Raw genomic sequence first — 25,644 nt, forward strand, 5'->3', positions numbered from 1 at the left:
TATTTCTTTCACATTAAGTACTGTACTAGTAAATATGTGAAATGACAAACTCACTTTGAAGGTTGGCTTTCATACACATCAGTATTAAGTTTAGATCAAAAGTTACCCCAAGGTGCATTTACTGTTAACATGACTCGATCAAACAGATTAGAGGAAAGAAGAGAAAAGATCGAACTGACAAAGAACTAATGAAGATGGTACAAAGGTGGGCGCCAAGATCCCTCTGGGATCTCTTGTTTCATTTGCAACATGTCTAAAATATTATGTCTCCTTGTTTATTCAACTTTGGCCATTTGACGGAGAGAATTTTTATAGGCTTTGCCTGTTATTCAATCCAATTGATTACGACATCTTGTCAATAAAATTTGATGAAATGAAAAAAGAGTGCCGCTGATGGCACTGCATGGGCGTGCTGAACTATTGCGTCTATTAAATACTTAAAAACAAGCATTTTGAGCAATTCTGCATAAATTTGAAAATAGACAAATAGTTTCTCGTTGAATCACTAATCTTTGTCAAATTAAACTCGTGCGGGATTTTGGAACGCATGCCCAGTGGTATAAGGACGACTTTGTTGGGGGTTTAACGTCCGCCCATCAGACAGTGTTGTACGAGGACGGGATTAAAGAACGACGTTTAGGGACAAAAGTCAACAAACTGACAGAAAAACAAATAATTTGGATATTCTTTCAAATTTATGACGTCTTTCGGATTGAAAAAACAAAACAAATATATATATATAACAAAAAATTGCCCCGGAAACAATGTTGTCTTCTTGAGGACAGATTAGTGGGGCCCAATATGGGGAAATGGAGTTAAATCATTCAGCATGCATCTCCTTCCAAACGATAGAGGGATTTTAACCAAAATGGTCTTGGATCAAGGAATCTATCTTCTATAAATAAAGGATGTGGGTTCCGTTGGGCAGATGGACTGTTTCAATGGGAGAGGATAATTCAGAATCGGGGAACCATGTTTCTCTCACCCTTCACAGGCGTGTCTCCCGTTTTAGCCGGGAAAGATCAGCTTGTCACCCCCTAGGGGGAGATAGCCTCGTGCCGAATAGCACGTGTTCAATTGTGACGTCATTAAAATGTGTCACCGGGTTAGACAACAAAAAAACATCACTCCTTGGGTATGAGATTTCTCTGTCACTCCCTCAAAGTAGAGGAAGATTCTATTAATCCATATAACAACAATAGGCAAGTACATACAACATGTATATACTACAAATTGTTCTGTGGTCCGTCCCCATCCCAATATTGAGATGACCCCCACTGCTATCATATGTTTACAAATTTGACATTCCGTTGATCTTTTTCCGTCCCGATCGAGGGACTTGTCCCTTGCTCACTAACATGGAAACGGAGGTGATCCCCAAACGTATAACCATATATATACAGTAACTTTGTCACGGAGAAATGAAAACGTTTATACACAATTAGGAATCATCTAAGGTCCAGTCGACTCGGGAGAGATAAAAAAAAAGTTTATACACACCTAGGAATCATCTAAGGTCCAGTCGACTCAGGAGAGATAAAAACGTTTATACACACCTAGGAATCACCTTAGGTCCAGTCGACTCAGGAGAGATAAAAACGTTTATACACACCTAGGACACACCTTAGGTCCAGTCGACTCAGGAAAGATAAAAACGTTTATACACACCTAGGAATCACCTTAGGTCCAGTCGTACTCATAAGAGATAAAAACGTTTATACACACCTAGGAATCACCTTGGGTCCAGTCGACTCGGGAGATATAAAAACGTTTATACACACCCAGGATTCATGGAATCTTAGTTCCTGGACCAGAACATGGAAACATTGATAAATCCCTCTCTATAACCATATACACCAATGTAAACCTTACACCCCATAAAACGTCCCTGATCCTTTCGACATTTTTTTCTACAAACCAAGTCATCATCAGCAGCAGTTACACAGTGGTCAACAACGTGTAAATGGATTAACATTTTCTTTTTAAACATGGGCGGCCCCAACATATAAATAATTACCTATCCTGTAGTTGCGTGTAAATTGTATTATGTTATGACAAATATGTTCACTGTAATACACACTTCAAATTAACTTACTTTCGACCGCTATGGTCTTCAGTCCAGCTGTATCATTCTGTTTGATTTCAATATCGAACTTTCTTTTCTTATACTTGATATTAACAGTAAAACATCTTCATACCCGTAGACAATCAAAAGCGACAATTTCAGAAGAAGAAAAAAGAATAAGAAACCAAATTTGGGAGAAGAATTAATATAAGCTCTTGAATTACATGATAACTATGCCTGATTGTTGAATAAAATACTGTTTTAACTGTTTTGCTCGCCTTTACTAGTGTTTCACACCTGACTTTACCACTCGTTATATTACTTGTACAACTACGTATGATCAGTACACGAGAAATATAACGTGTAGCAAAGTTAAAGCTTCTTGAACGTTAAGACTAGGTATGCTATAGAAAACAGTGTATGCTACAGGTACACCGCCGAGCATTACTTACAATGTGATGAGTACAACTCCATGTTGAGGAATGCGCCCTGTGTAAATGTCGGCCCGACTGTGTGTAACACCCTATACGCTGGGACAGTAACTATCGGAAATGGAACAAATGACATTTCAAATATGTTGTTTTTTTTATCACAGGAAAACTGTTGTTATTACAGTAAGGGCGGAATAACTGGCGAGTGTTTATTTGTTATCCTCTAACGACCATTAATGTACATATAATTGTAGGTAAATTAATAGATAATTACAAATGATTGTTCAGCAATTATTAGAGAAAAAAGTTGTTTTTTGCTAACCTAATGTCCCGGGTTTATCACATCAGTGACTCTACAGAACGACACGTCGGGGCCAGGTCATATCTTCGTTGTAAATGAGGTACGGTGGCTGAGTGCATCGGTCCTGTATTTCCCTCAAATAGGCAGCTATTAAAATGGTGATAATTGTTACAGTGAAGTTTGAGTAATACTTACTAAAGAAATGGATAACCAACCTACATTAAAGTAAACTTAAAATTCGACCAAATATGTGTTATTTCTTAAAATAAAATCACTCAAATTTTAAGAAAAAAAATCTTTTCAATCCGATGACCTTTATTAAAAATCCGTAGAATAGAATAAAGTGATGATATATCCGTAGAACAGAATAAAGTGATGAGATATATCCGTAGAACAGAATAAAGTGATGATATATCCGTAGACCAGAATAAAGTGATGATATATCCGTAGAACAGAATAAAGTGATGTCTTCAAAAGTGGTTCTCCGATTAATACATTTTTTAAATAAAAATAAAAAAACAAACGCAAGTAGTCGTCTTTTTATGAACACGAGTTTGTTTTCCAATGTGATTCATCAGTGTGGAAATATGTAGTATCAAAGTTTTACTCTCTACACAACAATACGTACATTGTTTGTGTAGAGAGTAAAACTTTGATATTGAAACACGAGTTTCTAAGATATTTAAACACCTGTACATGACACACCTCGGTATCGTCTACCCGAAATCAGAGACTGATGATACCCAACTTTAGAGACTGAAACGGTCGATCTATGATACGTCTTATAGGTCGGACTTTGGAGACTGAAACGGTCGATCTATGATACGCCTTAGGTCGGACTTTGGAGACTGAAACGGTCGATCTATGATACGCCTTAGGTCGGACTTTGGAGACTGAAACGGTCTATCTTTGACACGCCTTAGGTCTGAATTTAGAGACTGAAACACACCTCAGTAATAATAATATTATTATTTGATATCGCGCCTTATCTAGCTAGAATAAACCACTCTAAAGCGCTTTACAGTACATAGAAATACAATTTATACAATCAATACAGTAAGCATATACATTAATCAATACAATTTTTGGGGAATTTGCAGGAGCTGCATTATCAGGCGCTAACTACTAGTCCTATGCCACCTGGCTATTATATCCCTATGTGCGTATGCCTGCGTGTTTGCTGAGATATATTGTGTTCTGTTTGTAGTGGGACCGTGCTTCCAACGGTATCATTTATAGTGCCACCTCACTTGAATGCTACAGCACAGATCCCGCAACACCCACCCCAGACCATTTTATACTCCACTTGGGTTGTTGGAGTTGTGTGGGCAGGAGAAAACACTTTCTCTGAATAATCTATGCCTACGACGACTTCGGGCATCGAACCCCAGCACCTGCGTGAAAGGCCGGAGTGTTAACCACTCGACCAATCCGCATGTGGTACTTACTTCATGAAGGTACATAAAGCACAACCAGTGAAATGGTAATGTGTGACGTTTCGAGTATGTATATCAAGGTATAAAACATGTAAGAGTTGACAAGAAAAACCGTTTGTATACTTAGTTGTTGTAAATGTACGACATGGCGGTAAATATACGACATGGCGATAAAAATCCCTGTCCCAATGCACTGCAGTTTGTATTCTTATATACAGTAGCCTTCCCTTAATCTCGTTTTGATATAAATGTAGCACAGTTGGGTAAGAACACTTCCGCGAGTCTATGACTATAGAAAAAGCCTGTAATTATATTGAAACTGAAAAATGATAAAAAAAAATACGAACATACTAATATCTAGAAGAATCGCTATCGAACAACATACATGTACTTCGTTTGGAGGCTGTTGGTAATTGTGACGTCCAAGATTATATAAAATAAAAACCCTGGTCAAGTTTTGATGTTATATCTGTAGACTCTCTAAGCTCTCGCCTCTAGGTAGCACTTACATCATATCATAAACATTGTTCCTCTTATTTTCCGAAACGGTACAGCTTCGTTTTCAAACTTTATTATGAAATCTAAAATTCGGGAGACGACGTTGTCCACGCCCGTTATATCCCTTGGAAAATGTATTGGCCACATCGCATTTGAAATCAAGGACACTACAGACTCTTCTACTTCTGTCGATTACTCAATCTCCCGTATAACATGGCCAGCAGGGACGACCTACTTCTAAGCTGTACGTAAGCAGAACGATTTCGATTTTTAATCGTCACCTTTCCCTTTCTTGATAGCTACAACCCGGTCTCATTGCTGTTTACGTGTCGCTTTTGATTTGCTTTTCAAAAGCTTGCTTTGAATATAATTATTTCCGTGAGAGATGTCGGCTGCTGACGGACAATCTAACAACACAGGGTTTCAAAATATGCAGGTTGAGGAGGACTTCGGACAAGTTTTATGATCACCATCGTGCTCTCTTTAGGAAATATGTTTCTTATTGCGATGTCAAGGTCGCTTTTCCATTAAACTCATTAATGTGTCTTGTTGTTTCTTTGCTATTACCCCTGGTCTTGCTATGAGGGCTTGGCATTACTCGATTTGACAGATTTCTATTGTGGTTGTTGTCGATATATTCTGATGAAAAGCAGATATTTGACTAGAACGTAGAGTATCGGAGTGGAATTTAAGATCTGGTTTTAATCAGATTGTTGTCTTTGAAGCAGAAGACGCTAACCACCTTGAACACCTGGTCCTATAATCCCTGTGTGTTTTCGATGACCTCCGTGTAAATGTTTTCCTTTGTTCACATCTTGTGTTCTACAACTGAAGTACGAATCACGGTCTTGTTGACACCTCGCTATTCTCCCATTGTGTTTTACTTGTCGTCACTATATCGGTTGTATTTCTTTTCAGAGTTTGATTAAACTTCACATGTACAAGAATGTTTAATATATACTGCATTATTTGAATGGAAGTCAACGATCAAACGTCAAGGCCTGTATCTCTTAAGTAATCCCTTGCTTTTAATAGTTCTCACTTTACCGGTACAAAACTCACTTCATTTATCCTAAAACACCTTAATTGTTAGTCTGTCTTGGGCGATGTTATCGTAGACCATTCCAGGCATACAGTTTTACCCAAACGGAACATTTTGGATTTTTAATGGACGTTACAAGCGTGACATTCTAATGCATTTTACGCAAAAAGGTCTTTTCACTTCAATTATTACTTAAAAATCGCTTGTGGCGTTTCTGTGTTGTTTTACAAACTGGCTGCATGGATGTACCCGGAACTGGTTACCGTTACATATTAAATACGATACTCATAAATGAATACTGCTGCTGAATATTACATGTAAACCGCAGCAAAATGTGCATACACTACAGCAGAACTTAATGAGTTAGCTTACTTATCTGCACATTGAGTGACATTACCAAGCTGATTCCTGGATGCACCTACACGCCAACAAACACTTCTCCATACGCGTCCGCGGTAAAGCGTCAACTTTTATAACAAGCGGCGACGTTAACGTTATAGACAGTGGCTGTATTCTGATCCACGTGATCCTATATACGTATATATATATACTTGTTCAAAATTTGCATTTTGTTTTATTTGAAGATGATACAATCATTGCAATGGACTGTCTCTGAATATATTTCAATCATATACATAATTTGAATTTCATTTACATCGTAATAATTGTAAATGCATAACCTTTTCCACTCGTGTACCCGTTTTTGCAAACGCTCACTGTATGAATGTTACATTCGTATATGTTACATTCGTATGTCCCTTGTGTGCTAACAAAGGAAGCCAATGTACCATTTCCTGCACTTATAAAGTAAATGTATACAGTGCCATATTTTCAAACTCTACCAGAAGTGCATTTTATCCTCAAATTAGCAGAATCAACTTCTGGCCATATTGAACACGTGCAGATGTTCCCGTGCGTGTGACGTTTCGCGCTTGCGGGTATAATATTTGTGTGCAACTATTTGTACATACTGTTGTTGTTGGGTTTTTTTTGGGGGGGGTGTTAATAGTTGTTTATTTGTTAGTTAAAAGTTTATGTCATGTACCTGTAATATAACAATTATTTTTCATTTATAATGCTACATCTATACACATGTTAATATAACCATTACTATCACATGCTTCATATGCTTATCTTATAATATTTTTATTATTATTATTATTATTTTTTTTTTTCGTATTATCTTCCCAAGTCTTTTCAAATGCGAATCTCCTTACTCAATATTGGTTATTATTATCTTTATTCACCCCGATCCACGTTCCTGTGTCCCCCATCTGTATATATACTGCTGCCTACCCATATGATGATTCCCACTCTCTCTATCACTGGACCATACCTCTTACTTTTCTGCACTCTTCTCACATACATATCCCCTCACCTCACCCCAATCCCTCTTGTAATGCCTAGTCATCGTCTTCATACGTTCGATTTGATATCTTTCACATGTATAATATTATTGATCGAGATCTATTGCTGGATTGTACGTTGTCCTGGTATGGTGGTACCGACTCGCTATTTTATTATTAGTTCATCATGTGACGTATTTGATCATGGGTGTCACAGAATAGCGATTGGTACCTTTTATTCTAAGGTCTACGGCAGATGTATGATGAAGTCGTTTAAGTTGTTCTCTTTTTGTTTTGGTTCATTTTTACGGGTGTTCGATCTTTTTTGGTATCATGGTTTATTAATCAATTTAACATTTTAATTTTTTCATGCTTTCGAAATATTGAGTTCACTATAATCTTGTTTTTACTATTATTACAGCATATGGACATCGAGTCCAATCCTGGCCCGAGGCATGGAGAGCTTTCAATATTTCATTTAAATATACGAAGTGTTAGGAATAAATTAGATTACATAGAGGATATATCTGGTGAATATGATGTTATATGCTTAACTGAAACTCATTAAGATAATCAGGTATCTATAGACGACTTACTTATAACTGGTTTTCATGTACCTTTTCGACTTGATAGAAATTTCGCTGGTGGTGGTGTTCTGGTTTATATCAATAATATTTTAAAAGTTGACCGTTTGCTGGAATTAGAATATCCAGGTGATGAGATTATTTGGTTGAAAATCACTCTACCAAATTTTGTATTGGTTACTGAAAATTCTGTTTTACCATTTTGGGAAAATTTACGTACGTCCTTAAACCTTGCCCTAGATATTTCACCAAATGTTATAATCACGGGGGATTTAAATGTCGACTTATTAACTGCATCTCGTAACCATGTTTTTCTTGATATTATTAATTCCTTTAGTACGGTAAATGTTATAAATTAACCGACTCGTATTGGACCGACTCGATCTAGCCTACTTGACCCTATACTTTTAACAGACTCACTTTCCTGTATTGACTCCCCTGTTATAACAATAGACAAATCATTCAGTGACCATGACGATTGTATTGCTTGCATTGATATTCCCTGTATTGTCAAACCTATCTTTAAGCGAAAAATTTGGATGTATAAGCAGGCAGATTTTGACAGATTTAGTGATCTTATTTCTGATTATAATTGGAACGAACTTTTTTAAAATTGTAATTCAGTTGATACTGCCTGTAAACTTTTTACTGATACGTTCCTAATATTTGCAAATATATGTATTCCATCAAAAGATGTAACTGTGAGACCTAATGATAAACCATGGATGACCTCTGAATTAAGAAAAACAATAAAAATTAGAGATAAGTTGCATAAAATTGCGAGGTCAACCAAACATATTCGGACATCAACAAATTCAAATCTCAACGGAATAAGGTTAATAGCATGAAAAACTATGCCCGTAAATTATTTTATGAAAATGTTCATCTGATCCAAAAGGTTATTGGAGACTCATCAAAAGGTTAATACAATCGTCTGGTACTACACAATCTATACCTACTCTTGTAGATCCTGTTTCTGATAATGTGGTTACTAGTGACGAAGCCAAAGCTAATTTATTAAACGACTATTTTTGCAATATTACTCGTGTGGATGACAGAAATACTGCGGTTCCTTTCATCGAGCCAAAAACTGACAAGAGTCTTAGGTCCATTAGAGTCAATACTAATGAAATACGAGATAATTTGCAGATATTGAAGCTTGGTAAGGCCTCGGGTGAGGATGGAATCAGTCATCATATGCTACGAAACACATCAGAAACTGTTTGTGTTCCCCTCGAAATGGTTTTTAATATGTCTTTATCGTCTGGTGTTTACCCAAACACGTGGAAAACAGCCAAAGTTATGCCTCTGTTTAAAAAAGGTGACAGGCATTCTCCCTCTAATTAAAGACCAATTTCTTTATTATCTACAGTTGGCAAAGTGTTTGAGAGAGTAATTTTCAAATACTTGCATAACTATTTTATTGAAAACTCATTTTTTTTATAAGTATCAGTCTGTTTTTTTGCCTGGCCATTCTACTGTATATCAACTCATTGAAATTTATCATAACATCTGTATTGCTCTAGAGGAAAAAAACCATGTATGTATGGTATTCTGCGATATTTCTAAGGCTTTTGATCGGGTTTGGCATAAGGGTTTGATGATTAAGTTAAAATCTTACGGAATTTCAGGAGAATTTTATCAATGGTTGGGAAATTACCTATTTCAGAGGCACCAGAAAGTCTTTTTGAATAATACTTACTCCCACTTAGGTTTTATTGAAGCAGGTGTTCCTCAGGGTTCGATTCTTGGACCTCTTTTGTTTCGTATCTATATTAATGATATTGCTGATGTTTTTGAGTCAACTTCGTGTCTAGAAATACAAACGGTTCTGAATAGAGATCTCGAGTCTCTTAATGCATGGTCCCAAACTTGGTTAGTAACATTCAATCCAGAAAAAATCTGAAGTAATTTTTGTTTCAAACTCGGTTGAAATTAATGAAGATTTAGAATTAGAATTAGAATAATGGCGAATTTTTAAATTTTACTGATCATCAAACATTTAGGTGTTATTTTTAATTCAAGGGCAAAATGGGGGGATCATATTTGTGCAATATATACTTCAGTTATGAAAAAAGTCAACGTCTTACGTAGACTCAAATACTTATTGAATCGAGATAATCTTAAGATTTATAAATCTTTTATTTTACCAGTTTTAGAATATGCTTGTGAATTGTGGGATGGTTGCACAACTTATGAAACAGAAATGTTAGAGAAAGCCCAAAGAGAAGCTATTCGTATAATTACTGGACTTCCTTCTTCTGCCAGAATCGAAGATTTACTTTTTGAATCTGGTCTAGAAACTCTTTCAAATCGAAGAAAACGCAGAAAACTTCAACTTTTGTATAAGATGCACAATAAATTAACTCCGGACTATTTAAATGATCTATTGCCGTCTACCGTTGCAGAAAATAACCGTTACACCCTTAGAAACAATAATGATTATAGAGTTCTTCCTTTCAGGCTTTCTCTAACAAATTCATCTTTTATACCTTCAACTCTTCGTAGTTGGAATTCATTGGACCTTTCAGTACGATCATTGACTTCTTTACAATCTTTTAAAAACTCGTTAACTTCAAATGTACTATCTCCTCCGCCAATCTACTTAGGTTTCGGTGAACGTAAATTAAACATTTTGCATACAAAACTTAGATATCAGTGTAGTCCACTTAAATATGATCTTTATAGGGTGAATCTTGTTGATAGTTCAGTTTGTAATTGTGGCCATCCCTGTGAAAATACCTTTCACTTTTTTAATGAGTGCTTACTTTTTAACGACGAAAGACGCATCCTGTTCCAAAATTTGAATGCCTTGTATGTTGATTTTGATTTAGAATTGCTTTTGTCTGGTAATACCCAACTTTCGGTAGAAACCAATACAAACATTTTTGAGCAGGTTCATCATTACATCAAATCCAGCACTAGGTTTTGCTAATTATAATTATCATTCCTTATTTTTATTTATATGTGTACGTTGTTAAATATTTTTATGAAATTGCATTTCATTATTTTGCCTGATGACTTTGTTACATTGATCTTGTTCATTATAAAATTACTATACCGGGCTGCATGTCATGAAATTTTGTATAATATATAATTTATTCAAATGCGGATCCTTTTCACAGTTTACAATATTTCTTTTCTAGGTAACCCCCCTTCCCTATCCCCCTCCCCTCCACCTCCATACCCTTGTAATAACTTGTTGTCCAATCCATTTGTATATTTGTACAATAAAATATGTTTAAACTTATGATTGTAATCAAATGCAGACCATAGTCTCATAATTACTGGCGCCAACGTCGGTTGAATGAGCATCAGTCGAATTCTCAGCAATTATCTTCCCAGCATTAACAGAATCAGATTCAATGAAACTTAACGGCATCACTATAAGCAGCCTTCTCGTGTTGATTGACTTATTATGTACCATTAGAAGTATAATCTAAAATATAATTATCTGAGGCAAGGCCGCCTGTATGCCATTTTTACCAACGTTACTTTTTGATCACGTGCCATGAAGACAATACAATATTGCCGGACCAATAGCTCTCTAGAGCTAATGTTTTACTGTTTATACAACCCCACTCTCACAGGTATTTGTTTCTGTCAATAAAAATTGTCACGAGAAAAAAATTGAGTAGGGTGTGATTTTTTTTCTCGCGACTGATTTTTATTGACAGAAACAAATGCCTGTGCCGACTCTAAATAAAGAGTAGTGTAAGTGTTTAAATTCAGAATATTTCCCATTACTGCACTCATATACTTGATCTATAACAGCAGATGCTGATCGAGTATATATACAGTCTACGTATCTGCTTTATTTTAGATGCTGCAAAGAGAGACGTAGCTATAAGGGATATAGGCCTACTGGCTTTTATATAAATTTGACGGTTATGTCTCTGCTTCAAAGGTGTGCACCATAGAAACTCTCATTTCAAATCTGATTTGATTCTTTTGGATTCAAATCACTATCTCCCCATTTTACCTGTATGAATTTAATCAAATACAACTCAGTGTGTTCATCGAATATTTTTGGCCGAATTTCAGCGCAATCAAGTCTCTTGCGCCAATCTGTGTCGAACGAAACAAAGCCGTGCTGATAGACACTTACTTTTTTACGCGTCGTTTAGGCGCTTCCTTTACTCTGTGGATAAAAGCCTTTGTTGGAGTCTGATTCCCTGTCAAAAAGGGCGGCAAGATGGAAATTGTAAACAAACATCAAGCGGTACAACGTTCTACTTAACCGAACGTAAAGCCATTCTTATGATCTATATACAACGGTGAAGTTTCAGCATTGACAATGTCAGATACTCGTGGTATATCAAGCTTTTATGGAGGCAAACAAAAACGGTACTGTAAATCAAAACACAGCAACTGGTTGATCGTCCCAGTATCATTAAAATCACAGGAGCCTGAAATTCTGTCAAAAATTTATAATAACAGTATTACAAAAACAATGCCTATAAAATTCTATTCTTTTTTTTGTATTACTGTTATTATTCATTTTTGACAGAAGTTCAGGCTCCTGTGATTTAAATGCATAATATCGGTCCCGATTTATGTGTTCCTGATATTCATGTAAAAGATGATTGTTACATGTCATATCCTTAATCCGTTTTATGTACTTTTTACACAATACCACTTATGCTTCAATTTAGGAAGATATCATTTAGAAGTTTGAAGTTTCTTGAATTGTTTCTGCATAATTTTAATTAATCAATAATAAGTTATTTGTGGATATCAAAATATGTGGATATAAATGGATGTAAAAAAAATGTATTACCATGGGTGTACCTGGTCTAAAAGTTTATAGTTAAAAGAAAATGAGGCCGCATACCTGTCAAGACTAAGTGGATATGGTAAACCTCTGGTAATTTCAAACAGTATTAATTAAATGATGTTAATGTTGATCCTGTTCAAATTACCACACAAAATAATAGCCACTAAAATCAAAGAAAGTTACAACAATCCAGGTTGACATGGGTAAAAACATAGCGAACAGTCAAGTCGCAAAAAGGGGACAACAATGTTTTCTTAATTATATATTGGCAGAAATTCTCTGTAATATATATATCATAAACTTGCATGACAGAATATACCAGATATTTTTCACTCATGTGATAAATATCGGTATTCTGCGGCAATTTCTGCCATACTAGTACAAAAATAGTGTTCAATTTAACTATTACTATTTTGTACCTTTTGTAATTTAATTCTAAAACCAGTTGTTCGGTGATTCTTTTTATATGATTTATTCATACATCTATACAATCCTTTTGATGTATTTTCAGGCAATGGTCTAAACTGGAAGCTGCTGTGAATGAGCGTGTGAAGAAACATCATGCTGAGAAGATACCTGACACATTTAAACAGACGTATGAAGTTATGCTAATGCTAGAATTATTTTTGAAAATCAATTCATATTTATGTATTTATATACTTCGGTGATTATATTAAGGGGATAGTATGTCATTTTGAGTTGCTATACTGGTGATAAGAATGTGAAATGTGGTTTGAACTTGAGACCGATACCATTGGTGTCTTACTCTGGGTCCTATAACATCATGTACAATAGCTGACAGGAAGATTCGATATACATACCAGGTAAGCTACAAAGAGTGGTTCGGGATCTAGCCCTTTCCCTGGGATCATTATATAATTATTTGTTATATTTGCTTTTAATTGCCATAATTGCCTAAATATTCAGGTGGGCAGTATATGTATGCCCTCTGAGGCTCATGTTTTGATAATGGCTAACACAGAAGGGTACACGTACATGTCTATACCTTTCTGAGGCTCATGTTTTGATAATGGCTAACACAGAAGGGTACACGTACATGTCTATACCTTTCAGCAACATGTTGGTGGGACCATACACCTGGACAAAAGTTTTGTAATCCAGCTCGTCGTGATAAGCTTAAATTATCCTTGCACATGAATTTCCTTTATGCAGTAAACAATTTTACTCTTAATAGTAATATTATACAAAATTGACTGTAATAAGGATAAGATGTATTATATATATATTTTTATACATTTATCATTAATAGGATATCAGGCCCATCTGTGAAATGGAAGACATTCTTCAAACAGCAGGATGCTTTTTTATATGCTAGGAGCCAGGCAGCTGTAAGTGATGTCATGATGTCTGAATAAGACATATCTGTAATGTTTCTTAACAGGCACAATAGTGTGCCTGACTATATATATAGTTGTGATTTTGTTAGGTCACTTCACTCACTTGAGCATTAGCATTTTTCTCTGATGTGAATGGATTTCTGTCAAACTTGTCAAAACAAGTTGATCATTAGGTTTCTAGCCCCCACCATCAGCTTGGAAGGGATTCCAAATGGAAAATTGACCAATGTTCAAAACTGTTCTTCCTAAAACTCAGGTATTTTATAGACAAATTCTTGTTGTGAATAATGATGTGCTATATATATGAAAGTGCTTTATCTGAATTGTACATTTCATTATCCCCAGGTCATCTGTTCTGCCAGAGGGAGGGGGTAATACTTATTTAAACTGACTGAGGGGGTAACACTTATTTAAACTGATTGAGGGGGTAACACTTATTTAAACTGATTGAGGGGTAATGCTTTGAGTTTGTTTTGTTGATTTTCTGAGAAAAATGAGTTCAAACTTTGTCAGAATTATTATGATGGGAAGTCTGGTAAACAATGCGAAAAAGTAAGATTTTTACTCTCTCAGAGGTCTGAGGGATGGTGTAAAAATTGGCAACAAATTGAAAAAAATAGAATCAAATACACTTCATGGATGGAAAAGTTTTAAAGTGTTCCCAGAACAAATTTTGTGTATGATTTGTTTATTTTCTGTAGATAATGATAAAAACTTAATAGTAGCTTTATTTTTTATCCTTATGTTATTTGTTCTCTCTCCTCCTCTCCCCCCCTCCCCAGCACAGGGGTAAAAATTCATGGAATGCAATATCAGGAGTTTAACTTCTTATAAAGTAAAACGTAAGTTGAAATACTTGTATTTATGTATAACCCTGTACATGTCTTACAACTTTTAGGATCTACACGTGTTTGCATTTGAGAGCGAGATCCTTGGATCAGAAAGTGGACAGAGGCAATATCTAGTGACGTCATATCCTGTGTTTTGGCATTACTACAGGTATCTACTCTTGTGTCAACTAACCAAGTGGAATTGTTCATTTATGTTAGAAGTAAGGAAAGGCACCCAGTATCATGGAAACTAGTGTTGTAGCTTGTAATAATTAAGTCTATATAGCGATATAGCAAAAATATAGGTAAGTTCTTTTTGAAATTAACCCCATTGGCATGGATTGTTACATGTCTATATATGAAAAACAGACTGTTAAACACGAATTGGATACATTCATGATCAGTTACCGTTGTTCTGTGGGGAAGCCAGTTGAACTATAAGTACCATAATGCAGTTATTTTAGAATTTTACCTAGTATTATCAATGTTAATATAACACAAGGAAAACAAAAAACAAATTATACTAGAGAAAAGTGTTTCTTCCCTTTAGTACCAACAAATACTTAACATTGGGCATGAGTAATTCAAAATATAGCAATTAGAAGTAGATTAAAAGTATGATGAAATCCCATCCCCCTTGCCCTCCCTCCTTACTTTGAAAAATATTAGATTATCAGTATGGCTTAAAAGTTTGCATTTTCAAATTGACTGCTTTTGTTACCTTTTTAAAAATGCATACCTGCTATTTGTACCAGGTGGCTACGAGGGACAATCCTGAAGATTAAAATTGATTTGGGGTGAAAAAGACTAGAGAGGGACATTTATTATCTAAAATAGTGACAAAAGTGTGACAAATAAAATCAGTTAATTTTGAATCACTTTAAAAGTTTGGGATCTTGCACAGTAGAATTTAGATATTGTCTGTCACATCGATAAACATCATCATCTATTTGTCTATCACTCGATGCTTTACAACATGATTTGTCTCCCTTTTTCAAACATTTGGGATTAGTAACACCATATCTGTACAAACCCTGTAGAAAGCATGATTTGGTCCAAGCCTGCTGTCTTTTACTCACTTTAATTCAAAACCACAAACAAGTTTTCATGTCAACATTTTGTCATGCAGCATTTTGATTAGCTGTTAATAGATGGCTGGGAAATTACCTAGGCCTATTTTTTGTAGCGGCCTGTAACACTTCTATTTATAGGTCCAGGTCTGTAACACTTTTCTATTCATAGAACGAGGTCTGTAACCGATTTACAAACTTGTCACATGACATCACTCATCCAATCAGGGCTGGGAATTAACACTAGTCATATACAAATTATCATTACAGACTTACCTGTGATGTGGTTGTGGTGTGTAGACTGAGTCTAGATCATCAACATTATATTGTTACACTAGTACAGTGTCACTGACAATGTATAGCATTCACACAGTCTTCCCTGACAAATCTAGGGTATTAAACTATAAATAAACTATAAACATTATATCCTGCCAGGACACATACTAAGAAAGCATGACAGACCTATCACAGGTGGAACATATGGTAGGTATGTGTTTAGCTCCATTTCCATTAAAACCGGAGCCGGAGCATGTGTGTATTACCAACATTCTATATTGCTTATGAAATAATAAATATTTTTTCTACTTGACTTATTGTCTCTAATGTTCCTGTTGGTACATATCATGACTACACTTGTAATGTTGAAGCCTTGAGTCTACATATTTTTCTTTTCAATTTTAGTCAGTTGAAGAAAAGCTTGCGGCATCATTATGAAGTCATCCCAGAAAGTTAGTAAAGACAAGTTTGAATTCTCTGAAGAATCTGTTTTTTCCTGACTATATAACTGGGTTCAAATAACGATTCCCATTCCTGATGCAAAATGGGCATATCTCTTACCAAACTTCACTATTAGTATTTCCCCTTATCATATTTTGCCATAATTTCCAAAAGTACTATAGAAAATCACTGCAATATCCAGTTTAGTAAAATGGGCCCTCTGAGCCTCTTTTTATGGTGATTGTAAATGTTACTGGTACCTGTAGTACTCCTGTGATTAGTAGACTGTAGAATACGTGTGATGTAGCTTTTATTTCTATTTTACAGGTGCTGTGTGTAAACTCTACTTTGACTTGGAGTTTATAAAGGAACATAATCCTGACAGAGATGGTGATTGTATGGTAGACGTTTTCATCAAGGTGAGGGGACGGATGTTACTGAGGTGTCAGACTTTACTGGGATTTCTCTCTGTACAGTAGATATTTCATTTGGTATTTAATTATACCCCCCGCAATGAAGTCTGTCTGTCCGTCCGTAGAAAAAAAGTTTGTCCAGGCAACTCCTTCTAAAGTAATGGACCAATTTCAACGAAATTTTCCAGATATGATAACTACCACCTGAAGTTGTGCATCCAGGTATAATTTGTTCATTCTTACCTTCTTTTTTTTCCGAAGTAATGGCCCTTTGTTGAAAAAATCTTTAATCTTTTCGTCTGGACAACTCCTTCTCAAGTTATTGATCACTCTCAACGAAACTTTCCAGATATGACAACTACCACCTGAAGTTTTGCATCCATATATGATTTTTTCATTCTGACCCTTTTTTACGAAGTTATGGCTCTTGTTGAAAATATCCCGAAACGTTTTGTCCGGACAACTCGTTCTACAGTAATGGATGGATTTCAACGAAACTTTCCCGATTTGATAACTACCACCTGAAGTTGTGCATCCAGGTATTATTTTATCATTCTGTCCCTTTTTTTTTACAAAGTTAAGGCCCTTTGTTGAAAAATCCTTGTCTGGACAACTCCTCCAAAACTGTGCGGCCAATTTCAACGAAAGTTTTCAGATATGATAACTACCAACCGATGTTGAAAATTTGTATGAAGGTTCCCCTTGGTCTGTAGTTGTGCACGTTTACTTTTGAGACTAATCATATAAACAAAATGGCCGACAGGTGGCTATCTTGAATTTTGACAGTGAATGTTTTTGTTAATGCTATTTCTCAGGATGTTCCAGAGGGATCTTTCTAAAATTGCCTGTATCGGGTTAATTTACGCAACTTGTTTGGTTTGGTATTATCAGATGTCTACAGTTTTAAAGTAAGTTCCTAGACATGTATTACAGGAGGGGGACCGCGTTGACCAATCATTCCCATTTTAGAGTAAGGGAAACATTTCTTTCCTCAGATAAAGTTAGTTATTTGTGTTCTAGGTAAGGTCAGGAATAGTGGAGAAAACATCTGGTTTTGTTATGGACCAGATATGTGCACATTACTTAAGTCTCACGCTTTCCACTGACAAATGATAAGTGATATATAGCAAAATATACTGTGCCTTCTGACTTGTCTGTTTCAGGTTAGTTAACAGGACTGTTGTGTATTTTCAGTATATCAGTTTCTGGTTAAAAAACAAGTTTGGGATCAGATGTGATAGGAAAGATGTTCTAGATCTAGATGCCAGGTAAGTATACTTATAACATTTTTGTCAATTATATATTGGATTCTGTCAACTTGATAAAACTGCTAGTTTTTTGTCACAGACATCAAAAGTGATAAGTGTCCAAACATGTATTTGATTTCTACTAAAGATGAATGTTTTCAGAATTGTTTTCCCCTTTATCTTTCAGCACCAAGTTAAAATTCAGTCGCCATCTGTTATATGTTATCCCAGCAGTCGCCTTCAGGGACAATATCCATGCAGGTACCTACTTCACTGCTCTTAACTGCTTTCTAAGTGAGGACGACATTATCATACTTGTTTGTACATCTTATCTAAAATGGTACTTTTGGAAGTAGTTTTAAAACTGAGTTGTGTTTAGTTCACATAGCTGTTATTCCTTTCGAAACACTTTTTACACTAAAGTGCTGTCAATAGGACTTTATTAAAACTCATACAAATTAAGATGGAAAAGGGAAATGTTCCCAGAAAATTCATTTTAAAATAAAAGTAATCTGCAGTTTAGTTAACCTGTGCCATTTTCAGGTAATTTTGTTCACTTTGTGGCCAGTGAGTTAAGGAAGCAATGTTGTGGGAGTGGAAATCAGTCATTGGGGGAGAACATGACACCCAGACATGCTCAAGGTCACACAGAGAACACCGAGGAACTGCCAGAGGGTGTTACAGCCCAAGACTTGGAGTCATTGATGGTGAAAAACAAGGATGGGGAGGATGTGTTGTTCTGTGATCTTGGTAATATCATATTCCTCTTTAATAATCTATTGGTCAAAATTTGTATTATCGGTGCTGTGTTAGCTCTGTAGCGTTTCTCTATAAGGTAATTATAAGTCAGTTTCATTTATTGGAGATTTATTTTTGTGAAGATAAAAACAGATTCAGTATTTACAAGAAACAATTCAATATACATCATACACCAGTGTAAAAGTTACCACATTTAGAAGAAAGATTTGGAACTTACTTTCAAGTTACTAGTAAATAAGAGACGTGTTGGGGAAATAGTAACAGAACACCCAATAATTACAATCAATATAAGTATTGTGAATGATAAATTTTATGTTTAAAGCATAAAATTAGTCATATTCATTTTTGTATGAAGAGGCTGTTATTTTGTATATTGATAATGAAGGTGTGTATACGAAGAACAGGAATTTCCGTCTATACCTTTCCTGTAAGCTGGGCAAAGACAACCCACTGGTACTGTCTCCTCACAACCTGTACAGTCCACACCCTACCAGGCATAAGTCAGCAGGAAGTCCTAAACACACCATCTCCACCAGGCAGGAGGTGGAAGAGGATAAATCTGATAACCTTATATTTATGAACTCTCTCATAGCTAATGTACAGTGAGTTTAACACTTACAGCTTTACAGAAAAATGCAATTTACTTGTTGGGAAGAAAAGTAGAGTTTACCATAAATATAAATAACGTATGGCTCAACTGACCTTTTGCTATCTTGCTTCGTCATCCATAAACATTTGACATTTTTGATATCTCGTTAAAAAGATTAAGGTTAGGGTCATGGTATTTTAACAGTAGGTAGCTAGGATAAGGGGCTATTAAACATGCTAAAATAAATTACCTTCTGAAATTTTAGAAGACTTAGGGCTATGATATTGGGCCATAAGGTATGGAGTTGGAGGGTTATCATTGGGCCATTAGGTATGGAGTTGGAAGGTTATCATTGGGCTATAAGGTATGGAGTTGGAGGGTTATCATTGGGCCATAAGGTATGGAGTTGGGGTAGCAGTATACAGTAGAAATGGCCAGACTCTGATAAACAAGGCACATGTCGAGGAAATGTAAACACAGCGGATTTACCCTACACAACACATGTATACATGTATATATATTTGTAAACTGCATTACATTTACAATACATATAAAGTACTGAGAAGTGTATAAACCTCTTTTTTCTATGTATGTCACTTGTGTGAAAACCATGGTTACCACATCAAAAATTACCAAAAAATGCCAAAAATTGCTATTTGACCCCTGCAACTAGTAACTTTTTCCTAAGTTCTGTCTGAAATTAAAGATTACCTACCTGGTTGCAGAATGTTCTGGGTCCTAGTAAAGTTGTAAAACTTGAATTTTTTGCAATTTTGCGTCGTGTGCTGTTGTCAGAATTTTACCTCCTGTAAAGCTAGCTTTCGGATTATGGCCAAAATTTTATTTTGAACCCAAAAAACTTTTTTTTTTTTTTTTTTAAATGTGAAGCTCACATAGCCCACTTCATCATGCTTATACCAATTTTAGTACAGTTTTATTTTTATATTTTTTTTACATATTATTATACAGGGGTTGGCCATTTAACAAAAATATCACCCATGGCCACAACCCTCTACTGTATACTGTTACCTGGAGGGTTATCAAAGTTGTTAGAATGACATGTCCTTTGGCCCTCTTGTTAATTTTGAGCTTGAAGTAACACTGCAATATACATATACGACATACACAAACATGTCTGATGTTAGTTTTATAAACATATGGATTATCAAATATTGGTTTCATTTTATCAATATTTTTGTTAGAATTGAGTTTTAAGTTAGAGACAAGAGTATTTCATATTGAAACTGGATATTGATGTTGTTATCTATGACTCCCTGAAAACAAGGTTATTATATAATAAAGCATTTAGACAAATTAATAAACACCATGTACAATCAACTTTTAATTACTGCAAACATGTTAATAGATAACACCTGTCTTTTTTATGCTTTTATGGCATTTAGTGATTTTGTTTTCACAGATATCAGGCTGACACAAGAATTCTGACATTTGACAGTGAACGGATTCATCACCGTTCATCAACATGTCATAAAGATGACAAACCACAAACAACAGGTATTAACATTTGTATAACTACATGACAAAAAGTAGGGAATGGCTGCATTGAAGTTAGTGGTAACTGGAATCAGGTTATCCGTCCTTCTGTCTGTAAACACAGTCGTGTACAAAAAATTCCTACAGTTTTCAGTCGAATTCCATGACACTGAATAAATTTGAATGACCTTGATATACAGAACCCTTACATTGAGGGGATGTCAGTAAGGGAGATAAGTAGGTGTTACCTCCCCTTGTTATGGAGTTTTGAATCTTTGTGTAAAAATGTTGTTCCTCCTAAATTACTGAATGGATTTGAAAGATCTATGGTACATGTAACACTTACATTGAGAAGATGTAAATATAGTATATAAGTTGGAGTTATCTCCCTTTTAGATGGAGTTATGTATGTTGTTTAAAAATGTTTCAAAAGAATTTTTCCAACAGTTCTTTGTGCAGACATGAGTCTTCAAGGGGCTATTTAGTCAAATGACAACCTGAAAATAGAGTCAATACTCAGAATATATATCTCCTAACGAAAGTTTACGTAGTTGATAATGACATGACATGAAGCCCAGTGTGGTCAGTTTCATCTTTTGTGAAAGCCGTGATAAAAATAGCTACGCCGAAAATAGCGCAATATCCAGGCCTTTCAGCGAGAAATAAACATGTACAGCACTAAGCTGTCGACCGACAACACAGTGTCAGTTATGAGTCTGAGTTCACACATAACACATTCTTGAATTTACACAGTATATCGCAAGTAAGAATTATAAGTATGATAAATTATACCTCTAACCAGATATTTCTGTTAACATTTGGATTTGAATAAAAACGAACAGGTTCAATTAAAGCGTGCATCCACTGAAAGGGTGCCGCAGGGAGATTTCAAACCGCAGAAAGTACGATATCAGTAGGTTTAAACACAAAATAGATCACTCATTTATAACATTTAATGCATGAACTTGTGTTCCGTAGAGGCTAGGTAAATAAAGCGAGAAGTTACCTTCTCTCTTCAGCTGGAAAAACCTTTTTGTTAGCTACAAATTTATGGACAGCTGCCACTAAAAAATATGGCTGAACATTTAAGGGTTTCTCCATTACTGATTAAAAACACCAAGAAAACATTGTCTCTTGCTAATTTCTCGACATGAATTGTTCATAAGGAGTATCAAACTATATAATCATGAAGAATTTTGTGGCAAGATTATAAATTGTCCCTTTAATGTGCAGAATAAGAGGTTATCAATTATACTTTCAGAACTACTGGATGGACATCAACATTCTCAATATCCAGAATTAGATGACTACATTACCTCCTGTGTCCAGAGGAACGGCACAAGAGGATACATCCGTCACTGGATGTACTTCCCGCAAGGGGAGATAATTGTGTATGAAATTGGCAAAAACAGGTGGTGTGAAAACATTGGGCGTCCTCACAAGAGTAATAACATTATGTAAGTCACATTATGTTGTCATCCATGTATAATTATATGGAGGAATCTCAGTTACAAATACATAAGTCAAAGTTCAACTTTTTGTTTAGGGTGTAAAATGTAGAACAAACATGTTGATCAGATGTAAATCTTTATCACACTCCTGTTATATAATCAGTTTACTAATGGACTCTTGGAATGTTTAACGTAACTGTAAACATAATACTATACCACTTGTGTAGATGTGAAAGAAAACAATATTGTCACGTTTCACACATTAGGACTCATTTATACAGAATGGGCAGTGTTTGAATCATAAAGCCATACATGTTTAAGATGTCTGAATGGTAAATATATACATTTGTAGGATGATTGCTGATCTGAAGAAGGCAGTATACTACCAGAAATGTCATGATCCTGACTGTAAGATGCAGAACTTTAAATCACCAGGTATGTTAAGTAATATGACTTGCAGAGATAAAGGTTTGTTGTATAACATGCTAAACACAACCATCACCTGTGGGTAGAAACATCAACCTTCCTCTGTCACACTGCCATACATCATGACCTGTGGGTAGAAACATCAACCTTCCTCTGTCACACTGCCATACATCATGACCTGTTTGTAGAAACATCAACCTTCCTCTGTCACACTGCCATACATCATGACCTGTGTGTAGAAACATCAACCTTCCTCTGTCACACTGCCATACATCATGACCTGTGTGTAGAAACATCAACCTTCCTCTGTCACACTGCCATACATCATGACCTGTGTGTAGAAACATCAACCTTCCTCTGTCACACTGCCATACATCATGACCTGTGTGTAGAAACATCAACCTTCCTCTGTCACACTGCCATACATCATGACCTGTGTGTAGAAACATCAACCTTCCTCTGTCACACTGCCATACATCATGACCTGTGTGTAGAAACATCAACCTTCCTCTGTCACACTGCCATACATCATCACCTGTGTGTAGAAACATCAACCTTCCTCTGTCACACTGCCATACATCATGACCTGTGTGTAGAAACATCAACCTTCCTCTGTCACACTGCCATACATCATGACCTGTGTGTAGAAACATCAACCTTCCTCTGTCACACTGCCATACATCATGACCTGTGTGTAGAAACATCAACCTTCCTCTGTCACACTGCCATACATCATGATCTGTGTGTAGAAACATCAACCTTCCTCTGTCACACTGCCATACATCATCACCTGTGGGTAGAAACATCAACCTTCCTCTGTCACACTGCCATACATCATGATCTGTGGGTAGAAACATCAACCTTCCTCTGTCACACTGCCATACATCATGACCTGTGCACAGCTTAAGATATATTGTTTCACATTTATTGAGTACAACTGTTACTTTCCATCAAAGTCTCAAAAGCATAGTATTTAACATATTTCTTCAGTATGTTAGGATCGGTTGTCTTGTTTTTCATCTTTGAACAACTTCTGAATAACCAAGAAGACCAGGGTATTACTGTTTGCCCAGCACCATGTTGCGATAAATGGCTACAAAGCTTGTGTGAATGACCTTGATCCATTTTCAAAGTCTCAGGAGCTAAACGTGTCAGAGATGTTAAAGAGATTTAAGTGACTTTTGAATAACCAAAAAGTCTAGGGTGATGATACTTAGAAAGTATCCGGGTGGAATGAAGGACTATCAAGATTTTTTAAGGTCAGAGGTGGCAATTGTGTTGAAAATTCTTTTAGTGTTAGTTTGCTAGCTGTCTACTTAACTTGACATTAACCTTCTTTGAAGGTCACAGATATGAGATGTGTTTTCAAACAGTGTTCAATAACACTGTTTCTCGACTCACTTTTTTATGATTAGGAAATCTAAAACATTTACAGCATGTTATCACTCTCTGGAATTCTGTTTGTTTTGTAGATAAATTGAATATATTTTATGCAATCCTATGTTCTTGATGTAGATCAACTGTTCCTTTTCCAGACTACCCCTTGCCAAAAGAGGTGCTCTTGTCCAGCCTTTTTGATGAGTCTGAGATTGAGTTTGAAGGGGAGACAGATGACCAGGAATGTCTACAAGCCATCATGGAAATGGAAAGTTCGCTCACTGAGGTCATAGCTCCGACAGGTCGGGCAACATCCGAAGTGACCAGTTGTAATGGTCAACATGTTGACAGACCTAATCATCACCAGTCAAATACTGGTGTGGGATGCAAACTTGGCTCAGCTAAAGTGACTGATACTGCATTCGAAAACAATATAGAGACCAGTGGAGTTAAAGATGAGGGGGCTGTGACTTCTATTCCAAGTAATACTGACAGAAGCAGCGGAGGTTGTGGAGTGTCAGCAGGAACTGTAATCACAAACTTGGGGAGTCGGTATGATGAGGATTGCTGGGATGGGGATGATGACCTTCTTACAGCTGTTATGGCAGATGATTTACAAAAATAGATTTCAACTTCATGACATGATATTATCACCGTGTTGTCAGGAAATAATCATCTACCTGGTAATTAAATATATTTGTCTAACCCACTTAAATCACAGCCCCCCTCCCTCTAGGCAGTAAGAACAGGTAATACATTGACATTTCACAGGATAACTACCTAAATAGATAGAGTAGTAACCCTTGTTAGTTATGGGGTAAAAAAACAAGAGGCCCAATGGGCCTGCATCGCTCACCTGTTATTAATCTAACACTTGTAATCTTAAGATTTCATAAGAACCTATTAAAAGATTTAAACATATGACGCCTCTGACCTTGATTGTCGAACAAGGACATTAGGTTGAAAGTGGATCAAGGTCATTCATTTGAACTAACATGGTAATCCTTCATCCCAGCATGCTACAGGCCCAATTTCAGTACCCTGGCCCTTTTGCTTATTGAAAAGAAGTCGCTTGAAGATTTTACGACATTTGACCCCTGTGACCTTGAAAGTTGGTCAAGGTCATTCAGTTGAACAAACTTGATAGTCCTTCATCCCAGCATGCTACAGGCCCAATATCAGTACCCTGGGCCTTTTGGTTATTGAGAAGAAGTTGTTTGAAGATTTTAAGACATCTGACCCCAGTGACCTTGAAAGTGGGTCAATGTCATTCATTTAAACAAACTTGGTAGCCCTTCATCCCAGCATGCTACAGGCCCAATATCAGTACCCTGGGCCTTTTGGTTATTGAGAAGAAGTCGTTTGAAGATTTTATGACATTTGACCCCTTTGACCTTTGAAAGTTGGTCAAGGTCATTCATTTGAACTAACTT

The 25,644-nt window shown here is 36.0% G+C and overlaps 2 protein-coding genes across 2 annotated transcripts in view; one reads left to right on the plus strand and one right to left on the minus strand.

The window, feature by feature from the left end:
* Window positions 1–2,618, minus strand: part of LOC110458093 (transmembrane protease serine 12-like) — a 12,088-nt gene extending 9,470 nt beyond the window's left edge. Inside the window, exon 1 of the mRNA XM_021509660.1 lies at window positions 2,518–2,618. Within this exon, the coding sequence (XP_021365335.1) occupies window positions 2,518–2,539 (22 nt within the window). The 5' untranslated portion in view covers window positions 2,540–2,618. The remainder of the gene's footprint in view (window positions 1–2,517) is intronic.
* Window positions 2,619–11,853: 9,235 nt separating this feature from the next.
* Window positions 11,854–25,105, plus strand: LOC110458094 (DNA-directed primase/polymerase protein-like). Its single transcript, XM_021509661.1, has 14 exons — window positions 11,854–12,050; window positions 12,992–13,075; window positions 13,751–13,829; window positions 14,737–14,837; window positions 16,420–16,466; window positions 16,783–16,874; window positions 18,063–18,136; window positions 18,303–18,376; window positions 18,659–18,865; window positions 19,260–19,476; window positions 20,884–20,978; window positions 22,219–22,414; window positions 22,761–22,843; window positions 24,370–25,105. The coding sequence occupies exons 1-14, from the start codon at window positions 12,001–12,003 to the stop codon at window positions 24,834–24,836; spliced, it is 1,866 nt and encodes a 621-aa protein (XP_021365336.1). The 5' UTR covers window positions 11,854–12,000; the 3' UTR covers window positions 24,837–25,105.
* Window positions 25,106–25,644: the final 539 nt, after the last annotated feature.

The sequence above is a fragment of the Mizuhopecten yessoensis genome, unplaced genomic scaffold (genome assembly GCF_002113885.1).
Source record: "Mizuhopecten yessoensis strain PY_sf001 unplaced genomic scaffold, ASM211388v2 scaffold9425, whole genome shotgun sequence".
NCBI lineage: Eukaryota > Metazoa > Mollusca > Bivalvia > Pectinida > Pectinidae > Mizuhopecten > Mizuhopecten yessoensis.

Bases quoted from the DNA above. Each gene is read 5' to 3' on its own strand.
- LOC110458094 (XM_021509661.1), top strand. From the start codon at position 12,001: ATGTCAGATACTCGTGGTATATCAAGCTTTTATGGAGGCAAACAAAAA. The intron at 14,838-16,419 runs GTATCTACTCTT...TTTCAATTTTAG, and splicing joins GTGTTTTGGCATTACTACAG to TCAGTTGAAGAAAAGCTTGC. The intron at 16,467-16,782 runs GTTAGTAAAGAC...TCTATTTTACAG, and splicing joins TTATGAAGTCATCCCAGAAA to GTGCTGTGTGTAAACTCTAC.